At 43.1% G+C, this 23,271-nt stretch overlaps 1 protein-coding gene across 1 annotated transcript; it reads right to left on the bottom strand.

The window, feature by feature from the left end:
• Positions 1-1,019: 1,019 nt before the first annotated feature.
• SMAP2 (small ArfGAP2) lies at positions 1,020-23,070 on the bottom strand. The gene is made up of 10 exons (XM_066575052.1): positions 22,920-23,070; positions 15,681-15,814; positions 15,513-15,598; positions 13,942-14,020; positions 13,402-13,485; positions 11,850-11,931; positions 11,220-11,326; positions 10,270-10,432; positions 8,651-8,967; positions 1,020-8,499 (listed from the first exon to the last, which is right to left on the bottom strand). The coding sequence occupies exons 1-10, from the start codon at positions 23,020-23,022 to the stop codon at positions 8,383-8,385; spliced, it is 1,272 nt and encodes a 423-aa protein (XP_066431149.1). The 5' UTR covers positions 23,023-23,070; the 3' UTR covers positions 1,020-8,382.
• Positions 23,071-23,271: the final 201 nt, after the last annotated feature.

Below are 23,271 nucleotides of genomic sequence, written 5' to 3' on the forward strand. Positions count from 1 at the left end.
ACTGCAGGCATAATTCCCATTTATATGAATGGGAACGTGTGGATTCTTCAAACAGCTAATCAGCACAGGTCCTGAGCAGTAGACTCCTACCAGTTCGTTATTGATGAGCAGGTTCTGCTGATATTTTTCCTTTTGAATAAAAATGAAATGTTTTTGCGTGTTTTGACCCATCATGGCCTACGCAGCTTAGGCCAAGGAAAAAAACAAAAAGCAAAAAAAAAAAAAAAGTTATATAAGTGTTGGAGGTGAAAATTATAGTTTTTAGCACAATGCTTGCCTGAGCAGAATAGATCTAGAAGTAATACATAGGTTGGATACCTCTTATAATACCAACACTTACGCATCAGAAAAAGTGTTCCATGGAAGACCTCTCGCTCTACACATAACCCTTTCCAATCCACTGGTCTGACCTCTGAAGACATTACGATTTAAGGCTTCGATGTTGGAAGACGTCCGTCGGGGGTTCTCTTACTGTATATTGCCAGCCTCTCTGCTGTCGGAGCACATCCCACGTGTCACCTCATGCAGTACTGGCTTTAGCCAGCATATAGCGCCGTTGTATAACAGCAGAAAAAGAGTAAGCCCCCCCTAGGAAAACCAGGATACAAATTGTATTGGAAAGGGTTAACACTGCCATGATGAAATTGCACAGCACACTGAAATGCCTTTCAGACTGAGACTTGGTAGTCCCATGTATGGCTAGCTACATTCGCTCTCTGCTTATATAAAACACAAGTCTTTTACCAAGACACTTAAAGGGGTATTCTCATCTCAGGCAGTCCGGTCTGATATGGGAATACACATCTGTATGTTGCAGCCAGAGGTGGACTGTTTCAGCGACCCACATTCACTTCTGTGGGAGTTAAGGAAACCGTATAGAACAGCCAGCTTGGTTATTTCTATAATCCCAGCCACAGCATAGACAGGTAATTCCATCTCAACCATGGTTTACCAAAATGGGAATGCCCCTTAATAATGAATGAACGAACTTTGGAAAAAAAAAAACAATCACGGCCAACTGCCTTTTCAATGTTTAATGAATATCTTTAATCCGGAATGTACATATACACAGATGTGTAGCTGCCTCTGTATATGATATCCACCTTCAAATGAACAAGAATCAAAATACACAAAACCCATTATTTCTTTACAATCATTGTTACAAAAAAAATATTATAGAAACATTTGTAAAGTGTAAATTCAGACACTGACAGAACAAAAATAGTCTATATACCTGTAAGATTATCTGCATTAGATGTGTTTATAACTTAAATGCTTCTTGTAAAATAGGTTAAATTAAACTGTCCTTTAACTTTTTCATTGCCAGAAGAGAACTGACAACTTAGACAAAAAAAAAAACAAAAACACAAACACAGGTTAGCAAAATAATATAAACATATGTTAAAGCTACAGAAAGTGCAAATATTTCACATTCATAATATGTATTTATTTCCCAGCACATATGGTAAATGAAGTCCTTATGTTTGAAGGAATTTGGTTCAGCTTATTAGCAAACAATATACTACAAAAACTGTAATCATCTAGAGGCCTGACATGCTAAAAACCCTGCTTTTCCTGGGAAACCATCATGCAAACAGTATCGGTCTATCCTAATATCACAGGAGTTTTGTAGTCTGCTTGGGAAAAAAAGGAAAGTTACATGTATGCACTATATGGTCTAAGAACAAAATACAGAACAAGGACAGAGGCAGTTGTGTTCCAGGGACACTTGGGCCATGTAATGGCTTATACCAACCTGTGAGATATCTAGCCACAGTTACATTCACTGCTAGTTTAGTACAAGCAGACCAGCTCTGCACATAAGGGTTCAGTAAAAACTAGAAACAGCTGTATATTCAATAACCCACATAGACAATCAAGGATGCTAAATGTTCATTATGGGGCAAATTTATCAGGCGGCCATAGACTTACTTTTCAAAATTGAGTAGAGGTGTAGGAATAGGAGTGGCTTCTTTGTGCTGCACATCTATTAAAAAGGAAATTTGCAAAATACTGGAAATTCCCCCCTGATTTAATAATTTGGGAGTCATTCACGATGGGAAGGTGTCATCAGAGTATGACCTATTGCTTACATCAGCTTTTTATATTAAAAGAAAAAAAAAATAAGACTTTTGGATTTATTTTTTAATTTTCAAATGTCACAATGTAAAAGATATCCCAATATCATAGAGTTTTCAGTCTGGCCTCTAAGCCCACTAGTAGACTGACACTTGCTGTTCAGCACCTTAATGGGTTACTGACCAGAAGCGACTTATTGACTTCTAATGCAAAAAACACCACAGAAAGTAAAAGGCAACTTCCCAGATGTGGCATCAGATCCCAGGGTTTTCATCCCATAAATGGAGATGCAGTTTTTCATCGGAACATAGCCTCTCTCAAACCTGAGCCTAAACGTCACATCTGCTCTTATGGAATAAAAAGACTGGGATTTGACACCACCAGAAGCGGCCTCCTACTTTCTATTACTTCCTAGCAATAGAAGTCAATGAGTTGTATGGCAGTAAGATTGGGTAATAAAAGATTTAGAGGGGTGCATCCATTCTTGCTACATTTATTCTGCTCCAGGCATGTTCTCTGACCTAGCGGATCTTGTGTTATCTATAGAAAACCATTACCTTTCACTGTAATCTGGTGATGCGATGGATATGAAGTTCTCTCTACAGAACAGAAGCTTCAGACCAGTCTTAGTGGTCAGTATGAAAACTGCAGGACTTAAGAATTTTTTCTCTTTTTAAAACTACATAGCAATGTGGAAAATTGAAAAATACAATTGGTCATCCTCTGACAACACATTCACTTTGAGTCAGGATTCACACATTTTTGGTCCAATTTTCATATCCACATGTTTTAGGCAAAAAAAAAAAAAAAAGGAAAACCTGAAAAAGTGCACATGTGAAGGTCGTGTAATAATTATTTTCCCCACTTGCCTAATGCACTAAGCAGTGACTCAAACGTAGAAGTCATTAATAGCAGTTTTCACATTTCTTAAAGCAAATTTGTCACCATACCATGTTGCCCTATGTAAGGGCAGCATAGCATGGGCATATGCCTGCTGTCACGAATACATTCGAAGCAAACTGTGTCTGGTATATTTTTTGAGCACTCATATTAGCCAAATTGCACAATATTGCCGGTTTCGCTAATAGGTGAGTGGACTTGCCCTCAATGGGATAATATAGTATGGTGACATATGATAGACTGTCCACTATTGCCAACTTTTGAACTTTGTACTACTACTCTTCATTGAGCATTAGATACAGAAAAAGTTCAGACTTGTGTACCAGTCAGCAAACGCATGCATGTATGCACACTAGTCAAGTTCACTGACGTTGTGCATATCTACTATGAAGATCTCTAAAGCAAAATATAAAGCCCGCCCATGCTCACCCCCTTTTAGTTAAACGGGGTGCTGAAAAGTGTATCAGCACTACTAAAGTGCATTGATTTGCAGAGAACAGGAAAAACCTGCCTCTAATTCCATCATAAGAAGGAATAAAATGAAGTCTATGCTAGTGCATGGCAGAACGTATTCTCGGAAGATTTGAATGAATTACATAACACTAAAGTATATAAAAATTATGTAAAAGTTGAAAAAAACCCCAAAAAACAAGAACTCAGTGCATATGGCCATAAACGGTTCTGAATATGGAGAAGACTGAATCAGTGTGATCAAAAAAGGTAGTCTCTCACGATAAGTATGTATACATATTTAAAGATGACCCTCCCAACCAAATGAGAAGTGGCTTTCTCGCACGCTGACGTACAGTCTTCCTAAGCAGGCCAATCCATCATGTGCGAATACTCTTAAGGCAGACCTTTCTCTCCGTAACTATGACCATGTCAACACATCAATAAAAAGTATGGCGAGTAATATGCAAATACAAATAAGGTTAGCTACTGGAAGCTTCCCAAAGGAATGGATATGACCACCACCAAATTCCTTTAGAACATTACTGAGAAAACATTATAAAACATTAATATAAGTATACCAATAATGCATGAGCTATAGATGTCATGGATCAAGTGTTTAGATAATCTAATAAAATACGGCCCATGCACTAATGGATACACTATAAATGCCTAGAGGTACGAGGCATGTATATGCCAATTATCTCTACTATGAGATTTATAAACTCCCGTTTTAACCTTTCCCTGCCATAATATAATTCATTCTTGTACATTGCACACCAACATGACAGAGAAAATGGTTAAAAGTCCCCAGACTGAACATACATACTACAGTTACACTCAGCAGCAGAATAGTTAAAATCATTTTAGGAAATATTACACAATTGGGGTAGCTATAAAAGTGGCGTAAGCTTGTGTATGTCCTTATAATATTACAACCCAAGGCTGCCTTCACACAGACCATAAATGCCGTGGAGATTTCCATCACCTGGAGCAAAAAGTTTCCACAGCACATCCTGAATTCTAAATGCATAGCATGCCTATTTCTGCTGCGGATGTCTACCCTTGAAATGCAACAAAAATCTGCACCATCTGCATTGCGGATTTGCAGGGTACTTGCAGCGGGTCTTCCACTGCAGAGAGCCCAGAGCAGATACACCGAGGAGCTCTGGATGGTGATTAAAATGGTTACTAATGCGCCTAAAAGTCTGCAAATCTTGTCACCATGTGCAACTAGCCCTGCTGCAGCTCCTAGTACACAGCTGTAATGTGATAGATGTTAAACTATGGCCCACCCACTGACGCTTCCTACCAGAAATTGAAATATCTGCAGTACTTCCAGGCTTCTGGTTTTCTCCTCAGCGCCGCTGTGAGTGATGAACTAACATCTGAGCTATGCTGCCAGCATCACCTTTCAAAAGGTACTTACTGGGGGGGTTGGGGTGAGCAGGGGGAAATCAGACACATGCTAATGGTTCAGGGCTGGAGGCAAGCCACTTGTCTATAAACAGGGAGCAGGAAGGGAGGAAGAGGAGTGATGTGGCCTCTAGTTCGTCTGTCATTACTATGGAACATTTCAATGTTATTATAAGGAGGGAGGCTGGATGCAGTGATACTGCGGGAGGATGTGGGGCACATCGAGCAGTAATGGTGCTCTTACTTGTGCTCTAATGGCTGCCGCTAGCACATGCATTTTCCCAATAATTGTTGGGCTGCACTTTGCAGGTATAGCCTAGCAATTAGTCCTATTACCACAGGGGTTAACGGCACTCTTGTAACTCCTCAAGTTTATACATTCTTAAAATCTGGAGACTAAACATTTTGTTTGGCTCCTTAATTTTTCAGCCTAGGAGCCAAATGGTTCCCAGGCGATTCTTATAGTCTGAAGTCCTGATGCTCTGTGTGAAGGTACCCTAAGGAAGATCAGAAGCAGGTAAAACAAGTATTCCAGGCTGGATATGTAATGTAACAGAAGCAAACTTTAGAAACTAGATTTGACACACAAAATAAGTGAAATGAAACCAATCCAGTTTTAACCAACGTCATAACATCTAGTTAATGGATCTCTCTGAGGTGAGACGTAACAATATTTTACTAAGAAGTGTATTTGTGGAAGCTGCAGCGGCAGTCAGAAGCAGCTCAACTCCTATATTCTAAGTCGGTAACAATGTCTCACGTTTCTCACATGCAATGGAAAAAAGTTTCTTTCCGCGCTCGTCCTGTGGAATAAAAAAAAAAAAAAAAAAAAAAAAAAAAAAAAATCAAATAAACGGTCACGGAGGACAGTTTTTTATAATAGTATATTGGGAGCCCTGCAGTTTCCCATGCTATGTAATTGACTAGTGCAGGTTTGCACAGATACGCATTTACCGTTCCACATTACGGATTTTACGTTCAATAGTAGCGCACACTTGCGCTAATACACCTTTTCACTACAGAGCCATGACGCTCATACATTGCGCCGGAGCGACACGCCACGAGAGCGCATGCCGAGCACCTGTAACTCCCACCTTCAAAAGGTAAGACCGACTATTTAAAAGATGTATTTTTAATGTATTGGTACACTTGAGAAAGGCGTCTGAGAACGCCGAAACGCGTTGTCCATCTACTACAGCAAGTTGTTTCTTGCATGCAACTTTTTTTATTTTGTATTTTGGGAATTAATATACTATTATAAAAAACTGTCCTCCGTGACAGTTTATTTGATTTTTTTATTCCACACAAGAAGATCCACAGGACGAGCGCGGAAAGAAACTTTTTGTTATTTTGAAAATCTATGTATTTAACCCATTGAGAGAAGTGCCTCTCTCTGGGATCCTTCATTCCAGCGGCTCTCCTTCATTGAAGGATTTCTGAAGTTTCTTCATTTACTACGGGTATACTTGGACTACAGGTGCAAGCGGGTTGTTCCTAGCGCTGCATAGGAACCCCGCTATGCACCAGGTGAGTCAATCTCATTGATTACTATATGGTGGCGCGGATTGTCATTTGAATTTATGCAATGGAAAAAAGGTTTTATGAATGAGTGGTTGTGTTACCAGGAGTAAATAGTTAGGAGACCTAGTGGTGTTTATGAATAGGAGTCTCAATATGCAGCCATCTGTACAAGTAAAATAACTTTTTACATATCTTTATTTAAAAAAAAAAAAAAAAGCAAAGGAGCTTAAGTGATTAGCTTTTTATTCTGTATAACTAGGCTTAATTATAAAGCTGAGCGATTATAAGAGGAGGTGGTGTTCCTTGTGTTTAAAAGGATGCTAAAAGGAAATTGAGAAGAAGTTATAAGTGAAACTTGTGTCAGGTGTGGTGATGCCAACACCAGAGTTTTGGCCATTGTGACTGCATTTATAGGTCTTACTTTTGTGAATACATGAATAAAACCCTTTGTGTGTGACTACTAATTGTCAGTACATCACTACAGGCGTCGTGCCCATCTAACCTGGTCTTTGTAAGACGACTAAGGAGTAGAGAATAAAGTTGCCAATGGAAACAACGGAGTTTGATTAACAATCTGGAGAATGGAGGCGGTGGATTCCATCTAGCCAGAAGAACGAAGGACTCGCATTGGACAGAACACGGACACCCCATCCATGTGCTGTCTGATACCAGCACCCAGTGAACACTGCGTGTGTAATTCTGGTCCATGATATGCACCCAGAAAGGACATGGTGCTTTGTATTTTTTAATATAGACCATTGGTCCATGTGGGAAGAAAACAAACCACCACCGTGTGAAGAGCCTGATTGGTCGATGAAGTAAACGGCAGACAGATGGGAGATACACCTGTGTAAATTGGCCTTACGTGTCACTTCAGTGTTGGGTTTTAATAAGGATTTTCCATTGCATATGAGTATGAATATTTTAGAGAATGCTAGAATTAGGTTTTTAATGAAGTTGAAGCTACCCTTCAGCTCATAGTAAAAATTTCACTATACATACAGAACATACCTGGTCCTCTTCAGTGTTGCTGCCATGGACTGTCCCTATTCCAAGTCCCCCCTTTATGTATGCAACACGACCCCAATAATCTCAATGTGCATCAGTAGTAGGAGACACCCTGACGTCACCAGTGCTGGTTTATCGGAGAGCAGTGGGAGCGACTCAGACTACCGATGTACACTTAGGAGTCTGGCGGCCATGCTACGTACATGGAGGGGATATACTATGGCAGTAATATTGAACAGGTGAGAACCAAAATATATTAAATAAACAATTTGCATATGTAATGAAATTTCTAAACATACCAGAGAGTCGCTTTAATTTTATATTCATTTGTATTCATCTGCTTCTATTAGTCCACTTTCATAGAAACCCTCTCATAGCAAAATATGAAAAGTTATATCTAAAGAAAGGAATAAACTTTTTTCCTACTAGTTTACAAATACATGCGTCTCCACACAAAGAAGCTCTCCCAGCACCTTCCTATAATTCACTGCATAAGAAAAAAACAAAACACACACACACGATATAGATGCCATCCAATTCCAGTTGCTGATTAGGGAGAGTTGAGATACAGACTAATCTGCAGACCTGAAAGGGCTTGCTGGTGTAGAATTGTGACCCAGGTCTCCAGCTACATGCCCATTTGTATTCAGCTGGTAGCAGCACACATAACTGGAACCTAACTGGTGAATGCACCCGTTTCTTGCCATCTGAACGCACCATATCCTTGTGTGGATCTTCACATTACGTGTGTAAGCTCTTTTAGGAGTGTGTCTGTAGACACTTCTTAGAAATGCTCATCATTCTACACTAAAATATACTGGCAGCGGTAGTTTTAAAGGGCCTGTGTGCCCCGGTAAAGTTATGGGAAAGGCTGACAGGAATATAAGTAGAGTGAAGTTTAGAAAGACGTAGGTGAATGTAGATGGTCATTTACCACCAGAGAAGGACCAGCTTGGCTGGAGAAGTGAGGGGGAGCAAGAGTTCAAAAGGATGGGAGTTTGCTGATTTTTATTTCCACATTGGTGAGCTGAGGGTCTGGTTAGGTCCCTGGTTAGCTGTAGGCTGTCCATATCCTGCCATGCCTCCTACACCAAAAAAGGTCATCCCTGCCATTTGTTGGGACACCTATAAAAGAAGAAAAAAAATAAAAAAAAGCACATTGATTTTAATGATCTAGATGTATGGACCTGGAAGAGCAAACAAACTATTTCTAAGATGGCACACAACAGATTTTATCACACAGGTCTATATGGAATACGTCTTAAGTATATTTTACCTGAGCGACATTCCACTGTAATTGTTGTCCTGGTTGCATGCCATACATCGGCTGTGCCACAGCACCCATGCCTGTTAAATAGCCTGCATGCTGCGCCATCATTCCATTTGGGACACCCATGACAGCTGCCTGCATTCCACCCACATATCCAGCAGGAACACCCATAGGGGCAACTACACCTGGGTGTGCTGGTTGAGTCATGATTCCCAATGGTGATGCCATCATACCACCCATAACACCACTAGGAGAAGGAACTGCTGGAAAGCCAGTGTAAGCACTTGGGTATGGCATTTGTGCTGGTGCCATGAAAAGAGCCCCTGCAAAAGGAATACAGAAAAGGCTAGGTAAGTGAAGGGGAACAAGAATGTTGCAGAGTATGTACGATGCTGGATTTAAAATCTTCTACGTGATCTAAAAAATATGATCAAGTTTTAAGTAACTAAATCCTTCAATATTATAGCGGTTCTTCTATCTGAGATATTAACCGCTTAGTGACAAGCCTATCTTTTGCTTTAAGGCCCAATTGATTGCGATCATTGCATTGCAAGAGCCATAACGTAGATTTTTTTTTTTACACTACTTTTGCACAAAACAAAAACACGTATTTAAGGAAAAACAATTGATTCTGCATCGTTGCATTCTAAGATTAATAACATTGTTCATTTTCTGGTGATCGAGCTTTGTGAAAGCTCATTTTTATTGGCACCATTGTGAGATACATGTGACTGTCATTTGGGAGGCAAACAAACAAAAAAATAGCAATTCTAGCATTAGTTTTGAAAATTACTTTTACGGCGTTAGGCATTTGTGATAATTAAAATATTATAGCTGTCTGGGTCATTATGAATGTGGTAATACCCATTATTTGCTGCTTTAAAAAAAAAATGTTATCCATTAAAATAGTTTGAGGCGGACAGGGGGAAATACACTTTTAAAAACTAGATTTGTTTTTAAATATCTTAAATCAAACTTAATTGAAGTTTTGTTTTTTTATGCTATTTTGTCCCTAAGGGAAATTTGAAGTTGCAATAGTTTGCTATGAGTGCATTCTACCAAGCCTATGACAGCAGCCTACAAGACTGATGGAGACATGGCCTAATATGCAGAGTTACATGGCAGACATGGAGGCCTTTGCCAGGCTTCCAGCTGCCGTGGGAACCTATTGTTACTTTGCAATCACATGGTGGGATGCCGATGGGAGACAGAAGGGAGCCCCGTCATCTGCCTAAATGCTGTAGTCGCTATTGATTGTGGCATGTTAGGGGTTCAACTGCCAGGATCTGCGGGTTCTCTGCTACTGGCAGTTAGAGAAGGATCTTGGCTGTCAGTCAGCTAAGCCACTGCCTTAAAAAGATATATGTGCAGGTTAAAAGCCCGTTAGAGAGGTCAGTAAAAAGGCATACCGGCCATCAGTAAGGGGTTAAGGTAGATGGAACTGCTAACACCGTGTGTGTGTTTGATTGGTCGAGGTCCAACTGATGGGCCCACAAACCCAATCCAGAAGGTGGGGTGCCAATTCTCTTGACAATAAGCGATCTCAAACTCTGGTACAAGCTTGGAGAGCATTCTCAGCGATTAGAAATACATTATTATGAATGGATCAATTGTCAAACTCAGACCTTGAGCTGGAATCTGAGGAGTTTGAGACCCATACAGAGAGAGGATTGAGTCCTTTGAAAGTTGCTTTTTTGTTCCTTCATCCGCTTTCCCACTAGATTCTGGAAACAAGTTAAGATTCTCTGGGACAGACCCCGATCCAGTTATAGGCATGGAGCTGACAGGCTGTTGGGATGACAACCAGAAAGAAAGGCTTAGATACTGCTATAAAACATTAAAATAACCAACGGTGAAAACAGTATGTGTAAGGCCACACTCAGGCCTCTCTCACACGGGTGCTTTTTACAGAGATTTACACGGCGTTTCAAATGCCGCTGTAATAGCGGTATAATGTTGCCATTGAAATCAATGGGGCCTCAGACATGTTTGATCGCGGTGCTGGACGGCGCTTTCCAGAGCTGCGATTTTCAAGCGCTGTCTGCTCCATCTTTGGCCACTTAGCACACCTCATCACCCAAAACAATGAGGAAGCTGCGGCCAAAAATGAAAGTAAAATTGTGGCACTTTGCCGTGTCCATGTGTGAGAGGACCCTTACACAACCGTTTGTAAAAATAAAAAAAACCGCACCATTTTGTGAGCTTTTGCCTGCATTTTTACTGCATATTATGTGCAGTAAGAATGCAGGCAAATCAAGCTGATGACGTCACCATTTTTTCCACTTCCCGCTGGCATAGTACGCATCATTTTCAACACATCAAAATGAATGGAGGCTCGGTGCAACATTTTTAAGTGGGCGTTAAAACCCCCCACTAAATGCTGTAAAAAACGTCTGTGTAAGAGAGGCCTACAGCCATAAGCAAAGGGGCTAATGGATTTGGTATAACTACATGTACAGCCCATTACATCAAATTACAGAAACTCTGGCTTTACATTGTGTTTTAACCTTCCAGCACGAATCAATTAACAGTAAGCCAGCTATATTAGACAATACATTATGTTGATTTAGTTTACCTGGTTGGTCTTTGATCCGGCCAAGCAAGCAGAACCAAAAAGGTCTAGCTCCTTTTCCAAGCTGGTATTTGATTTTCCATTAGGAACAACAGTAGCCACTGGAGCATCTAAGGAGAATAAAAAAGTAAGAAAAAAAAATTACAAAAGCCTAGCAGATGCAGTTAATTGATATGCCTACTATTGTGCATAAGAATACCCAAGCATCATGCAACCAGGAACAGAAGGCCATTTTCCTGATACTTGAGATTTTACAAGTTCAGTATAATAGACAAGAACTGCTTGCTACGTATACACAGTAAATTAGAATTTTTCTTCTATGTTTTCATCATTACAAAACACTTTGTAATTAAGAAATAAAACTAATTCTTGTGACTATACATAAGACAATATTAGCCATCACACCGGCCACCAGAAACCATGACAAACAAGTCCTTTCTATATGACGATAGGTCAATTCCTGTGAGAAGCGACAAGAACCTCTTCATTTGTTCTTTGCAACATGGCACTACTCTATAGCAGAGATCCCTCTATCACATCCATACACCCAAAGACGACATACGAATAGTGGTTTTCTGTAACAGAACGATGCAAGTGACCCCTATAATATATTAAAAGCAGACAAAAACTCACCAAGGCCAAGGAGGTCCATGACTGGCTCGGCTGGCTTTTGTGGAGAGCCTTTAGTGAGTTGATTGTCATCTTTCCTATGAGGCTGAGGAACAAAACAGGTGCAAAGTCATTTACCTAACACAGATAGCTGAGACATGCCATACGAAAGTCTGCAACAATGCTATGCAGTAGATAAATGTCTGCAAATGTGCAAAGTTTTATCTAAAGCAATGTAGCTGGGCAGTGGTAGGAAAAGGTGCAGAACGAAGACTGCCGAGTTATCATAAACAAATATTTTATTAATTTTCACAGTGGAAATAAAGTACATTATAAACAAGCATAGAGATTCCGATACATACAGATGTGCATATCTGTCCACAATATTGATAAACATTGGATGAATATTTCCATTATAACTTTGTTCTTAAAGGTGGGTCTATCATGTACCCAGTTGTGGCAAGACATGAAAAATGTCTTGTTAACGTTTTCATATTTATTCAGATCTCATATATGCATAACCACTTATAGGGTAGCCATAATGGCTATTTCCTATCAGTTGTGGACATAAAGCTTGAGATGAGCGAACGCACTCGGTAAGGCCGACCCAGCAATCGAGCACCGCGATCCCCGAGCACACCACCACCCGGGCGAAAAGCACCCGGGGGAGCCGCATGGCGGGGCGTGGTGGAGCGGGGGCAGCAGCGGGGAACAGGGGGGAGCCCTCTCTCTCTCCCTCTCCCCCCCACTCCCCTCCGCAACCCCCCGCCCACAGCGCCCCCGAGTACCCCCCACCCGAGCAGCGAAGCACTCGAAAATCGCGGCGCCCAACCAGACTGCCGAGTTATCAAACCAGAAACGCATTGCATACAACTGCTACAATACAAAAACAAGAAAATAAAATTGTTGGCCATACACAGCTTATTGTTTCATACCCATTCTTAGGGAAGAATGGGAATTTTAAACACTCAAATCAGTTCGCCCTGTTCTTAATCACCACTTGCTACTCATCCTCAGTGACACCAAACCTTGAACAGAGCAATAATTAATAGGGGTTTTCTGGGATACAGATACCTTTGTGGTCTTTAAGTTGCAAACCTTGCAATCCACTTATTGTACATTACTAACTGTAGTTCTGCCCTCCACCACTACATCTCTCCGGCATCTGTCATCATAACACATTAGGTGACCAATGAAACCAATCACTAGCTAAGAGTGACATTCTGTTCATAGTGATGTCACCACAACAACCAGCAATTGGCCATAGTAGTCAATTGCAAAAGTTTGTTGTTTTGCTACTTCGGGTCTATGTAGAAAGAATTTTAAGTCCCCGTTGACATTTTTAGCATTTAAAATGACAGGAACTAATAAGGGACCACTAGTTAATCTAGGTGTGCCCTTTCACAGAGGGTTTTGTATTGAAAGACTACCAGGGTGAGATGAGGACTATGAGACTGTGCCGTCATACTAGATTCTCTCTGAATGGGCTGATGCCTCTTCCTGGACCACCCTTAGTATAGCGGATGTACTTTCATTACCAATTTAATAATAGGTCACACGATACAAAGTAACTTACCAACTTAACCTTCTCAAATATGACAGGCTCCGATTTTATTTCAGGTGCAGATTCAGATTTCTTCCACTTAGTTTCTCTCTCTTTCTGTTTGAAAAGTCAAAGCCTCAGATCAAAAACACATTCTGCTCCAAGGCATACATCAAAATTAGATATGGGCGAGCCTAATCGGCAAGGCAGTTACTCGAGCGAACATTGCTGTTCTCGAGTAACCTCTTAGTGATCCAGCAGGCTCGGGTGGGCTGCGGGGGGCGGGAGGAAGAGTGAGAAAGATCTCGCTCTCTTACACACACCCCCCCCCCCCCCAGCAGCCCACCCGAGCCTTAGATTTTCAATTATAAGTATGGCAAAAGTGGCAGGCATAGCTTGATAGGCAAATCTGCAATGGCAGCCCTGGGGCTTTCAGAGCATTAAGGGGTTAAAGAAGGCCAATTAATGTTCTGTACCAGCAGTGAATACAATGAAGCAATAGAACAACAGCTCCTGATTGTATTCTGCACCAACAAAGCAGTAAGAAAATATATGAAAACTCCAGATACTCACTCTAAAGGCATTGATGTCTACACTGCGATCCATGTACTTCTTCTTTTCATATTTGTCTCTGATAAATGTTTCTACTGCTCTGTTAAAAAAATAAAGTGAAGGAAACACAAAGATTTCAACTGAACAAGTCTATAGATTAGCTCCGTGTTCCCCAATTCCAGTCCTCAGTGCCCCAGACGGGTCAGGATTTCCTCAGTATGGCACACGTGATGTAATTACTGTCGGTGCCTCAGACATTGCCATAGATGTTCCTACTGCAGGATATCCTGAAAACATGACCTGTTGGGGTGCCTGAGGACTGGAGCTGAGAAACAATGGGTTAGCTCAATGAAAGAAACGCTCAAGGGATGGACTCCGGTGGTTCCAGAGCAGAGTGTGGCCCTAACCACCAAGCTGTGATACTAAAGGAGCAGCGGTCAGCAGGACAGAGGAGAAGAATGCATTCCACTTCTCTGTCCCGCTGACCACCATTCCTGTGTTGGCTCTTTCAGTATCACAGTCCAGTGGTTAGTGCCACACTCAGTTCTGGTCCCTAACTGTATTGCCTAAAGCGATGGAAGAGTCTATTCACCCTGAAACGTGTTTTTATTGCTGGCTGTTTAACCTTTTGCAATCCAATTTTAGATTCAGGATTTCCTAGGGGACTTTCTCTTTCTGCCATTATACAATGGCGCTATCTGCTGGCTAGAGCCAGTACTGTGGAATGGGACATGTTGGAGAGGCCCCCGACAACTGAGCGGCCAGTAACATACAGTAAGAATACCCTGCCGGACGTCTTCCGACATCGGAGCTGTACAACCTTCAATCAGAATGTCTTCAGACGTCAAACAGTGGATTGGAAAGGGTTAATCAATCAATAAAGGAGAAGCTGGATTAAACCAATTAAAGAGTAGTTGGATTCTACTTTTGCGCATATTTGGGGAGGGTTGTTCATATTCCCTGGCTTTCATAAGAAAACAAAAGCTGAAGAATATTTCCATTGATAAATTGAAATAGGAATTGGCGAACATACTTAATGCCAAGGAAAAGGGTATTAACCCTTTCCAATCCAGTTTTGGATTTAGGGTTTCCTAAAAGGCTCTCTCTTTTTGTTGTTATACAACGGTGCCATCTGCTGGCTAAAGCCAGTGTGTGTGTGCGCCAGAGAGGCGCCAACAGCGGAGTGGCTGGCAATAGACGGTAAGAATACCCTGTCGGACACCTTCTGACATTGGAGCTGTACAAGCTTCAATCAGAATGTAGGAAGATGTCAGACAGTGGATTGGAAAGGGTTAACTCAAAAAGGAGTAGTTATCCAAACATCAAATTTACAAAAACTCCTACAATTTTTTTTCCCCCAAAAAAAGGTTCATAAAGATAAAAATCACCCGCCGGGATGTCCGATATTTGTAGGATTTGACTCACTGATGAGTAGTCTATCGGAACGTTACGATTTCTTCTTGCAAAAACAGGCTACTGTGGCAGCTTAGTATTTGAAGGATTCCGGAAATTATATAGAAAGTCTAAGAAAAAAAAATACAAAAAAAAAAAAAAAGTGTTTTCCCAATAAGTTGCACGGGTTGAAAGGATACTGGTCTGTCTGCGGTCGGATAAAACTTTCTGGCAAGAATGCTTCATACAGACGTTTTGCTTTCCCGTTTCCCATGTCTTCCATACACTAAAAAAAAAAAAAATAGGTTAATATATACATTAATGGCGGATTGAAGGGTATTACATTCTCCAGAACCATTTGTACATACCTGTATTTGTTCTTGAGTCCACTGGTCCAGATTGACAGATTTCACCCGTGAGATGTGAACTCCAAGGTTCCTGTGGACACCTGCACAGCGGATGCACACAAATACCCCAATATTCCAAGACGCCCATCTTGGTCCTGGTGAGAGACAAGAACCCAGTAAGTCAACTTCAATAAATTCAATGAGGGAAAAAGAAAGTCATGTTTCATGCACCTGTTCCTGCCAGTTCTGAGTAATGTGACCTCTCCCCGCGTGACCTATGGCTTACTTGTCTCTGCGTTCATTGTCTTACATACAGGAAATAAGACATTCTGCAAGTACAGCACTGAGAGATACTAAGAAAGCAAGGGGAAGGAAGGGAACAGGAAGAAAAGCATCCCCTTCAGCAGAAGTGATGAGCAGGCATATCACATTTCCAAAGAAATCCGTCAGGAAAGAGTCCGTATTCCTGAGGCACATCCTGTATGTTCATCTAGTCTTATCATAGGGTGACAAATCTGGATTAGTCTGGAGAGGTAGGTCACCGCTTCCCATGCTGTACTTCACATGACTTTCCTACAATTAGATAAGCGTGTTCATGGTGACAACAGACGGCGTGTAACACTAGTCACACCGCATCTGGCTATCCCGCTAACACCCATTTGATTTATTGTTTTCAAAATGGATTGGTTAACAGATCCACAGATTTTCAACGGGGCTTCCAACAGGTTTAAAAGAGTCATTTTGTCAAGTTAACGTCATGATCCGTTTTTAACAGAATATACAAAACTCTAACATTGTTAGTGATATGCTAAATAACGTCCTATGTTGTACATCTATAGCAACCATACTGCCAAGTCAACAAAGGCACTCAATGCTAGATTAGCGGAGAAGGGTAAAGCCCCATTTATAGGCAAAGATGATTGATCAAAATCCGTTCAAAAGATGAGAATAACAGTTTTGAGTGATCATTTTGCATAAAGTACTAATGGGCACTAATGCCCATTAGTACTTTAGCAGTTTTATTTGCATGCAAAATGAACCTTAGAGAGCTGTTGCGGAACTCAGCAGGAGGTCTGAGCTCTGTTATTAGCTCCATTTGTTCAGTCAAGGGCTGCTAAGAGAAAACAATGTAATCTCTAGCTCCTGTGTAGATAACAGCCAGTGGGCTGTTTTCAGCCATGAGCTGCACAGAGAATACAATGGTATCTCCTGCTCCCAGCGTGCAGTCTGAACGATGGTTTTTATGCTGATCTAAAAATCATCGTTCAAACGAAAAGTGCACGAGGGTAACATTTGAACGCAATGATTATCGCTCAAAAGCCGTCGTTTTAACGAATTTTGAGCAATAATCGTTGCGTGTTAAAGGGCCTTAAGATAGCAGCCTGCAGGAATTTTGTGGCTTACAGTTTAGGCCGTTTCAAAGACAACCCGTCTTCATATGTAATATTCGATGATACGGACATAAGGCATCATCTTCCATTCCACGAGCAGCTCCGTGCAAGCACTACAGGGGACACTTCTAGCCTAGCATAACTTCCCTGTGGTAGAAACAGATGACTGCGGGGACTAGAGAAGCTCCATCCCTTCAAACACACTCGAACATCCTGCAGGTACATCTAGGTGAAGTACCACAATACAAAGTGTGGCCAAAAAAAGTGCCATTCTGGCATTGTGTATATTTTTTCCTCTGATGACATTGACCGTGTGGGATAAATAACTCATTACTTTCATAAATCAGATTTTTGCAGATGCAGCGATAATAAAATGTTTTTGCTTTTTATTGTAAATACGGAAAAGGTGTTTTTTAAACTTTTATTACCTTTGATTTTTTCAAATTTAAAAGAGAAAAAAAACAAATTATTTTCCCTCTTTTAGTCCCCGTGGCAACTCCTGATCATTTGATCACATTATACTGTGTTCTAACAGGCTTCAGATGACTCCAGGCTGCCATGGTAACCGAAGGGCACCTCATGTTTTAATCGTAGTGGGGGGCCGTTCGGGATACCTGAGCGCGGATCGGTGCACCTAAAGGGTTAACAGCCATGATCAGCATTCATGCTGATCACAGCCGACACCTGCTGTGAATGGATTGGGAGCAGCTCCCCATCCGTACATACCCCAGACGTAACAAAATGCCATGGGGAACGATGGGGGTTAATCTCAATTTTTTTTTTTTTGCTAAACTACAAAAACACAATACTTTTTTGGGGTAAGGGGATTGCATGCACAGCAGATCCTTGCCCTATGCTGATCATCAGAATTGTATGGGGCTATTCTGATAGTCAGTACATATTAAAGGGGTTCTGACACACACAAAAATTTTTTACTCACCTTGACTGGCCAGGACTGATCACCAGACATGTCCCCTCCAGCCGGCATCTTCTTCTGTGGCTTGTAGAAGCAGAGCTGGAGCGGTCTGAATGACCGCTTCCTGCTCTGCTCCGTCCGTCTTCCGAGGTGAACGGACGGGCCGCCCACAGCAAGCACGTCACAAGCAGTGCAGTGCTTGCTGTGGGCGGCCCGTCCGTCCTGACTGAACTTTGAGATTCTGCGCGTGCGCAGTGGAGACGCGGCCCGCCCTGACTCCTGTCAGAGGGCACCTCTCCACTGTGCATGCGCGCGATCCCGGAGCGGCGCGGCTCGTGGAGGAAGAAGCAGAAGAACAGCGCCTGCTGGGAGATGACCCCCCTGATGTCAATAACAGGAGACAAGGTATTAGTTTTTATGCTTTAACAGCCATTAAATCGTGGGTTCCCTGTGTCCATTAGGCAGACCAGGGAAGAATGGCTGTTAAAGCATAAAAACATTATTCATGTCAGAACCCCTTTAATAGGAACCCGGCAGCCCACGTTAGGGAGCTGGGGTTTAACTTTCTAAAAAACACCCCTCAGACAAGCAGCCGTCTCACTGAGCTCCTTGCTGAAGGCAGAGATTCGGTCTGTTAGTTACATATGGTGTGTTGGTGGGTGGCTATGAGAAGCTGCCACAGGCCAACATGACTGCCCCTGTAATGTGGGTGAGGCAACAAGTAGAATATGGCTATTTAAAACAAGATGACCTGATTATGTCACAACGACATCAAGGCAGTCATGATCTTCCTGTATCTCATTCCCAGAAGCAGCAGGTTGTACAACAAACATGTGGTTTATTCTGAAATGTTCAAAAATTGCACAACCACCAGGTAGGTGGAAAAACCTATAAGGAGGAGGGCGGGGGAATGGAAATGGGACACAAACAGGAAATGAAACGTGAGTTGCTTACTCACTAGGAAGAGGGGAGGAAAGATGTAGATACACAAAGACTGCTGCAGCTTCTAGTAATTGTTTTATCTCACCCTGGTGCTGAATTCACTTTTGAATGCTCATTCCTGCTGTATAATGTCTTCCATGCTTCTGCAGAGATCTAGAGAGGAGATCCAATTCCTCTATGTGCAGTGCATGGGAGAGGTCTTAGCAGCTAGTCTCCAACCCCTAGCTTAGCAAGAACGGACAATTCGACATACAGCCCGCAGAGGGGACGCCATATACTAGTCACATAATGGCAACATATAGTGCTACTCCTCATGTACACAGATGGCAGATTATTCTGAAAAGTTGACCAAAACTAGGAGGTACACTAACTTTTTAGGTTCTTTTGTATCAATGTCTCAAAGCTCTTACTGATGGCTTGACTGAAATATTCCAATTGGCATCCAAAGTGTCCAGTATTTTGCCTAGCACTGCTCATGGGCCATGGCTACACATGTACTTTACATCACATATCTACAGTGTACTTGTGTATGCAAACGAAGCAGCATCCCAGAAGGGACAGGGTTGTGCCCGTTGATCACCGCAGCATGCCTAACTTTTCACAATAACATGCCTGCATGTGTACATAAGAAGTAACACTATTTGTTGCCATTACATGACTTGTATTCTGCATTTTTCTCCCTTTGAAGGGTGTATATGTGATTCTCCATCCTCTCAGATCTGGTGAGAGCAGCTGATGCGCTGTGCTCTATATACTGTACATAGAAGACTGCAGATTATAGTCTCCAAGTGTCTGTAGAGCACACACAGGCATATCATGGAGGACACTATAGCAGTATTTAACCATGAAGATGTGGTTTTAGTAGCTAAAACAGTAGTGACTTATTAGCTGCAGGTAGTGTCAAGTCTGTCTTCCTCTCCTCCACCTCCTCACTCTGCTCTCTATACACTTTAATGAGCAGGATGACTCATTCCCCCTTCCCAACTTCCTGTTCTGCCATCCACCTGTCTCCAGCCACACATATGACAGCAAGTCAGGATGAAGGGAGACACCTAGTGGTCATACTTGAGTGATTTTCTGTACAAATGACGTTTTTAGGTAAATAAAAAGCACTTTTACTAGTTGTCATACAAGCACAAGCTAGTGGCCATTTACACCTGCTTCGAGCCACTTCTTTTTTGAGGTGTCAGTTTTAGCCATCCAGACGTGAGGGGGGCATGACATTACCCTACAGCCCTTGTAGATTTCAATGTGCACTCTTCCCATTTCTCAGAAGGCCAAGCTGCGCTTCATGCGGCCTGACTGCATGTAAAGTGTACCTACCGTCACACACGGTATAACCCGCTTTAAAGAGGTTTCCGCATATATTGATTTTAACCTATTAAGCTACACAAGCGAGTGGATGTTCTCATGACAACAATGTGATAGTGGATCTTCAGCCCAGTACGTGTTAAAATCACCAACAGAGGTGAAGACACCCAGCAAACAAGAAATGCAGCTTGTGAAAAGTCTATAGACAGTAAATGGTTCCGTTGTGTATAGTGTCAACACACACGGCCCCGTACTGCGGAGTTACAGCCAATTACATCCCTCATAATGACGACATGACTGAGCTGTAAACACTAAGGCTTTCTGAAGGTCATTACATGACGAAGGACTTCTCTTCCCATACCCTGACAGTGATTCACTGCATGTATCATTCCCCCGGTGGGATCATGCCGGTACACCACGCTCTGCTCCCCCTCCAAGGATCACCACTGCCAGAACATTGTTAGAGTATACTGACACACAACCCAGCACTTACACAAGTGTTATGGGTGGGCTGCATCCACACCACGGGGGGCAAGCCATATCACGTCAATGATCACTGAGGGTGGCACTCCTCCAAATCGATGGGCGAAATCTACAATAAATCTGCACCAAAGTCTATATCAGAATTTGGAATGTGTAAACATACCCCAATGGGGAAATAGAGTTTGTGTGTCATCATACACATCCGACCAACATATAGGACTAATAGTATGGAAGTGTCTAAAAGGAGCTTTAATAGAATCTCCAATGGCAGATTAGAGGCTTGTTGCTACAATTACAGAATTGTGTTACACTGATAGGTAGGAATGAAGAAGCTCCGGTCCAGGGACCAGCAACCCGCCTCATCCCAAGGCCACGGGGCTGTAAGGTGCCATAACACCAGAATAATGAGCCATCTGGTAATGTCACCTACTGGGCCTACAGGTAAGCACCTAAGACTACAGTATCGGAAAATACTCATCAGGGCAAGAATGAAGAATGACTACACAGCCAGAGAGCTTCTGTAGCCCCCAAATAGGTACTCAGCTGCTAGGTTCTTTCTTGGGTTACTGACCAGGAGGTCCTTGGATTTGTAGAGCTCTGTAGGACCTTCTGATACACAGTGGTCCCCCAACACAACCACACCTCCTAGCATGCCCCGACGACCTGACCAGGCTGGGAGTTAGGTTTTCATTAGCGGAGGAGCTCCAATAGGAGGTCTTCAAAGAGTAGAAACGAGGGAGCCGAATAGAGTAGAAACATTACAGCACAGCCTGCAGCCCAAGGTACATGGGGTCATAGATGGCGGTCTGTCTGCTGACACGGTGTTTCCATGTCAGAGTGAGTTGGGATGGGCATCATCTCTCCTAAAAGGGGTTTTGTCATTAGAAGAAAAAAAAAAAAAAATTCTATACTTACCTATCCCTCGTCAGTCTTCTTACCGCATTTTCTCCTCTCCAATCTTCTCCTGGCTCCTTCAGTTCCCTGGGTCAGGTCACCCCCAGCCGGCCAGATCCTCTTCCTCCTGTGACGTTACATACATTTCGGCAGTCTCCTTCCTGCAGGTCGGTGTACCTGGTCACTAGTGACATAGCGTTCACTGCTAGCGGGAAATGCTGAACCTTATCCCAGGCTATGGCTGTGACTGTGCATGCTCAGCGTTTTGCATCAATAGTATATGAACACTCGCGGTGAGACAGCGTGCATGCGCAGTCACGGCCATAGCCCAGCATAGGATTCAGCATTTCCCGCTAGCAGTGAATGCTATGTCAATGGTGACCAGGTACACCGACCTGCAGGAAGGAGACTGCCGAAATGTATGTAACGTCACAGGAGGAAGAGGATCCGGCCGGCTGGGGGTGACCTGACCCAGGGGACTGGAGGAGCCAGGAGAAGATCGGGGAGGAGAAAATGCGGTAAGAAGACTGACGCGGAGGAGTAGGTAAGTATAGAGTTCTACTGGCAGCCCCCCGTCACCCTCACATCGGCTTCTTACATTGTTTAGCGTGGAGTTTCAGATTCCGTGCTGCACGCTGTGGACGCACCCATAAGTTGTAATGAGGTTTCCAGCAACACAATTTTCAGACACATTCTGCTCTATTTTAGTGCATTTTATTGCTTTATACCCCATTTCCTGCCCCGCTGTAACGATAGAGGGGGGGGGGGGGGGGGGGGGGAGAATGCTGTTGTGTGTAAACACCGTTCCGAGCTGCTTTAACAGACAGTAGGAGGCGCTATCTGAGGCCGCACTCACCGACGGTTCTTATAGCATTCAGTGGGCATCTGAACCGCTCTACGGACCGCCACGGATTTCAATGGGGTCTCTCAGACAAGAGTTTTAAAAACGTGGCACTAATGGAGCGCCGTCTGTCCTGCTGTAGTGCACAGCGCCACTCTAAAATCTCATCACCCGGGACAGTAATGGGGGGCAGTAAGTGCCCCACGCGTTTACAGACGCCAGGGTGGAGCGGCCAAACCCCGTCACTGGGTCAGAGAGCCACTGAGCGAAGTGATCGAGTGGCTTCTGATTGGAGGATGGAGAAGCAACTTCAGATATCAGGAGCCAATCAGCTGCTCCCCCGGTCAGCGGTGACCCCAATGTGTACAGCGCCCGGGTGTTACATGCCACACAGTACACGGACAGCCGGGCCGCCGTCCACCTGCACACACCCCGTCAGGGGGCGCCCTGCAGCCGCACAACACCTCCGCATAGTCACGTACCTTTAGCCTGGCAGTCCGCGCAGAACTTGTTCTCCTCCCTCAGCAGGAGCTCGGACAGCACGGCCTGGTACCGCTCCACGTCCCGGACAGACTTCCCGGTCATCTTCCCGGGAGACAGTAAGATGGCGGCCCCGTGCTGCGGCTCTCACTTCCTGTTTCCGGGTCCCTCCTGCAGCCGCTCTCCACAGCGCTGACGTCATGTAGCCGCACCCACTCTCTGCGCAGCCCGAGAGCCCCAGCCAATCAGGAGGCGGAATCTTCAAACCCACAGGGGAAAAAAAATTATGAATGGACGTTGACGTCACCTAGCAACCGGAATGCCCGGCCGGAGAGAACTTGTGGGACTAGACGT

This window comes from Eleutherodactylus coqui, chromosome 1, assembly GCF_035609145.1.
Source record: "Eleutherodactylus coqui strain aEleCoq1 chromosome 1, aEleCoq1.hap1, whole genome shotgun sequence".
Taxonomy (NCBI): Eukaryota; Metazoa; Chordata; class Amphibia; order Anura; family Eleutherodactylidae; genus Eleutherodactylus; species Eleutherodactylus coqui.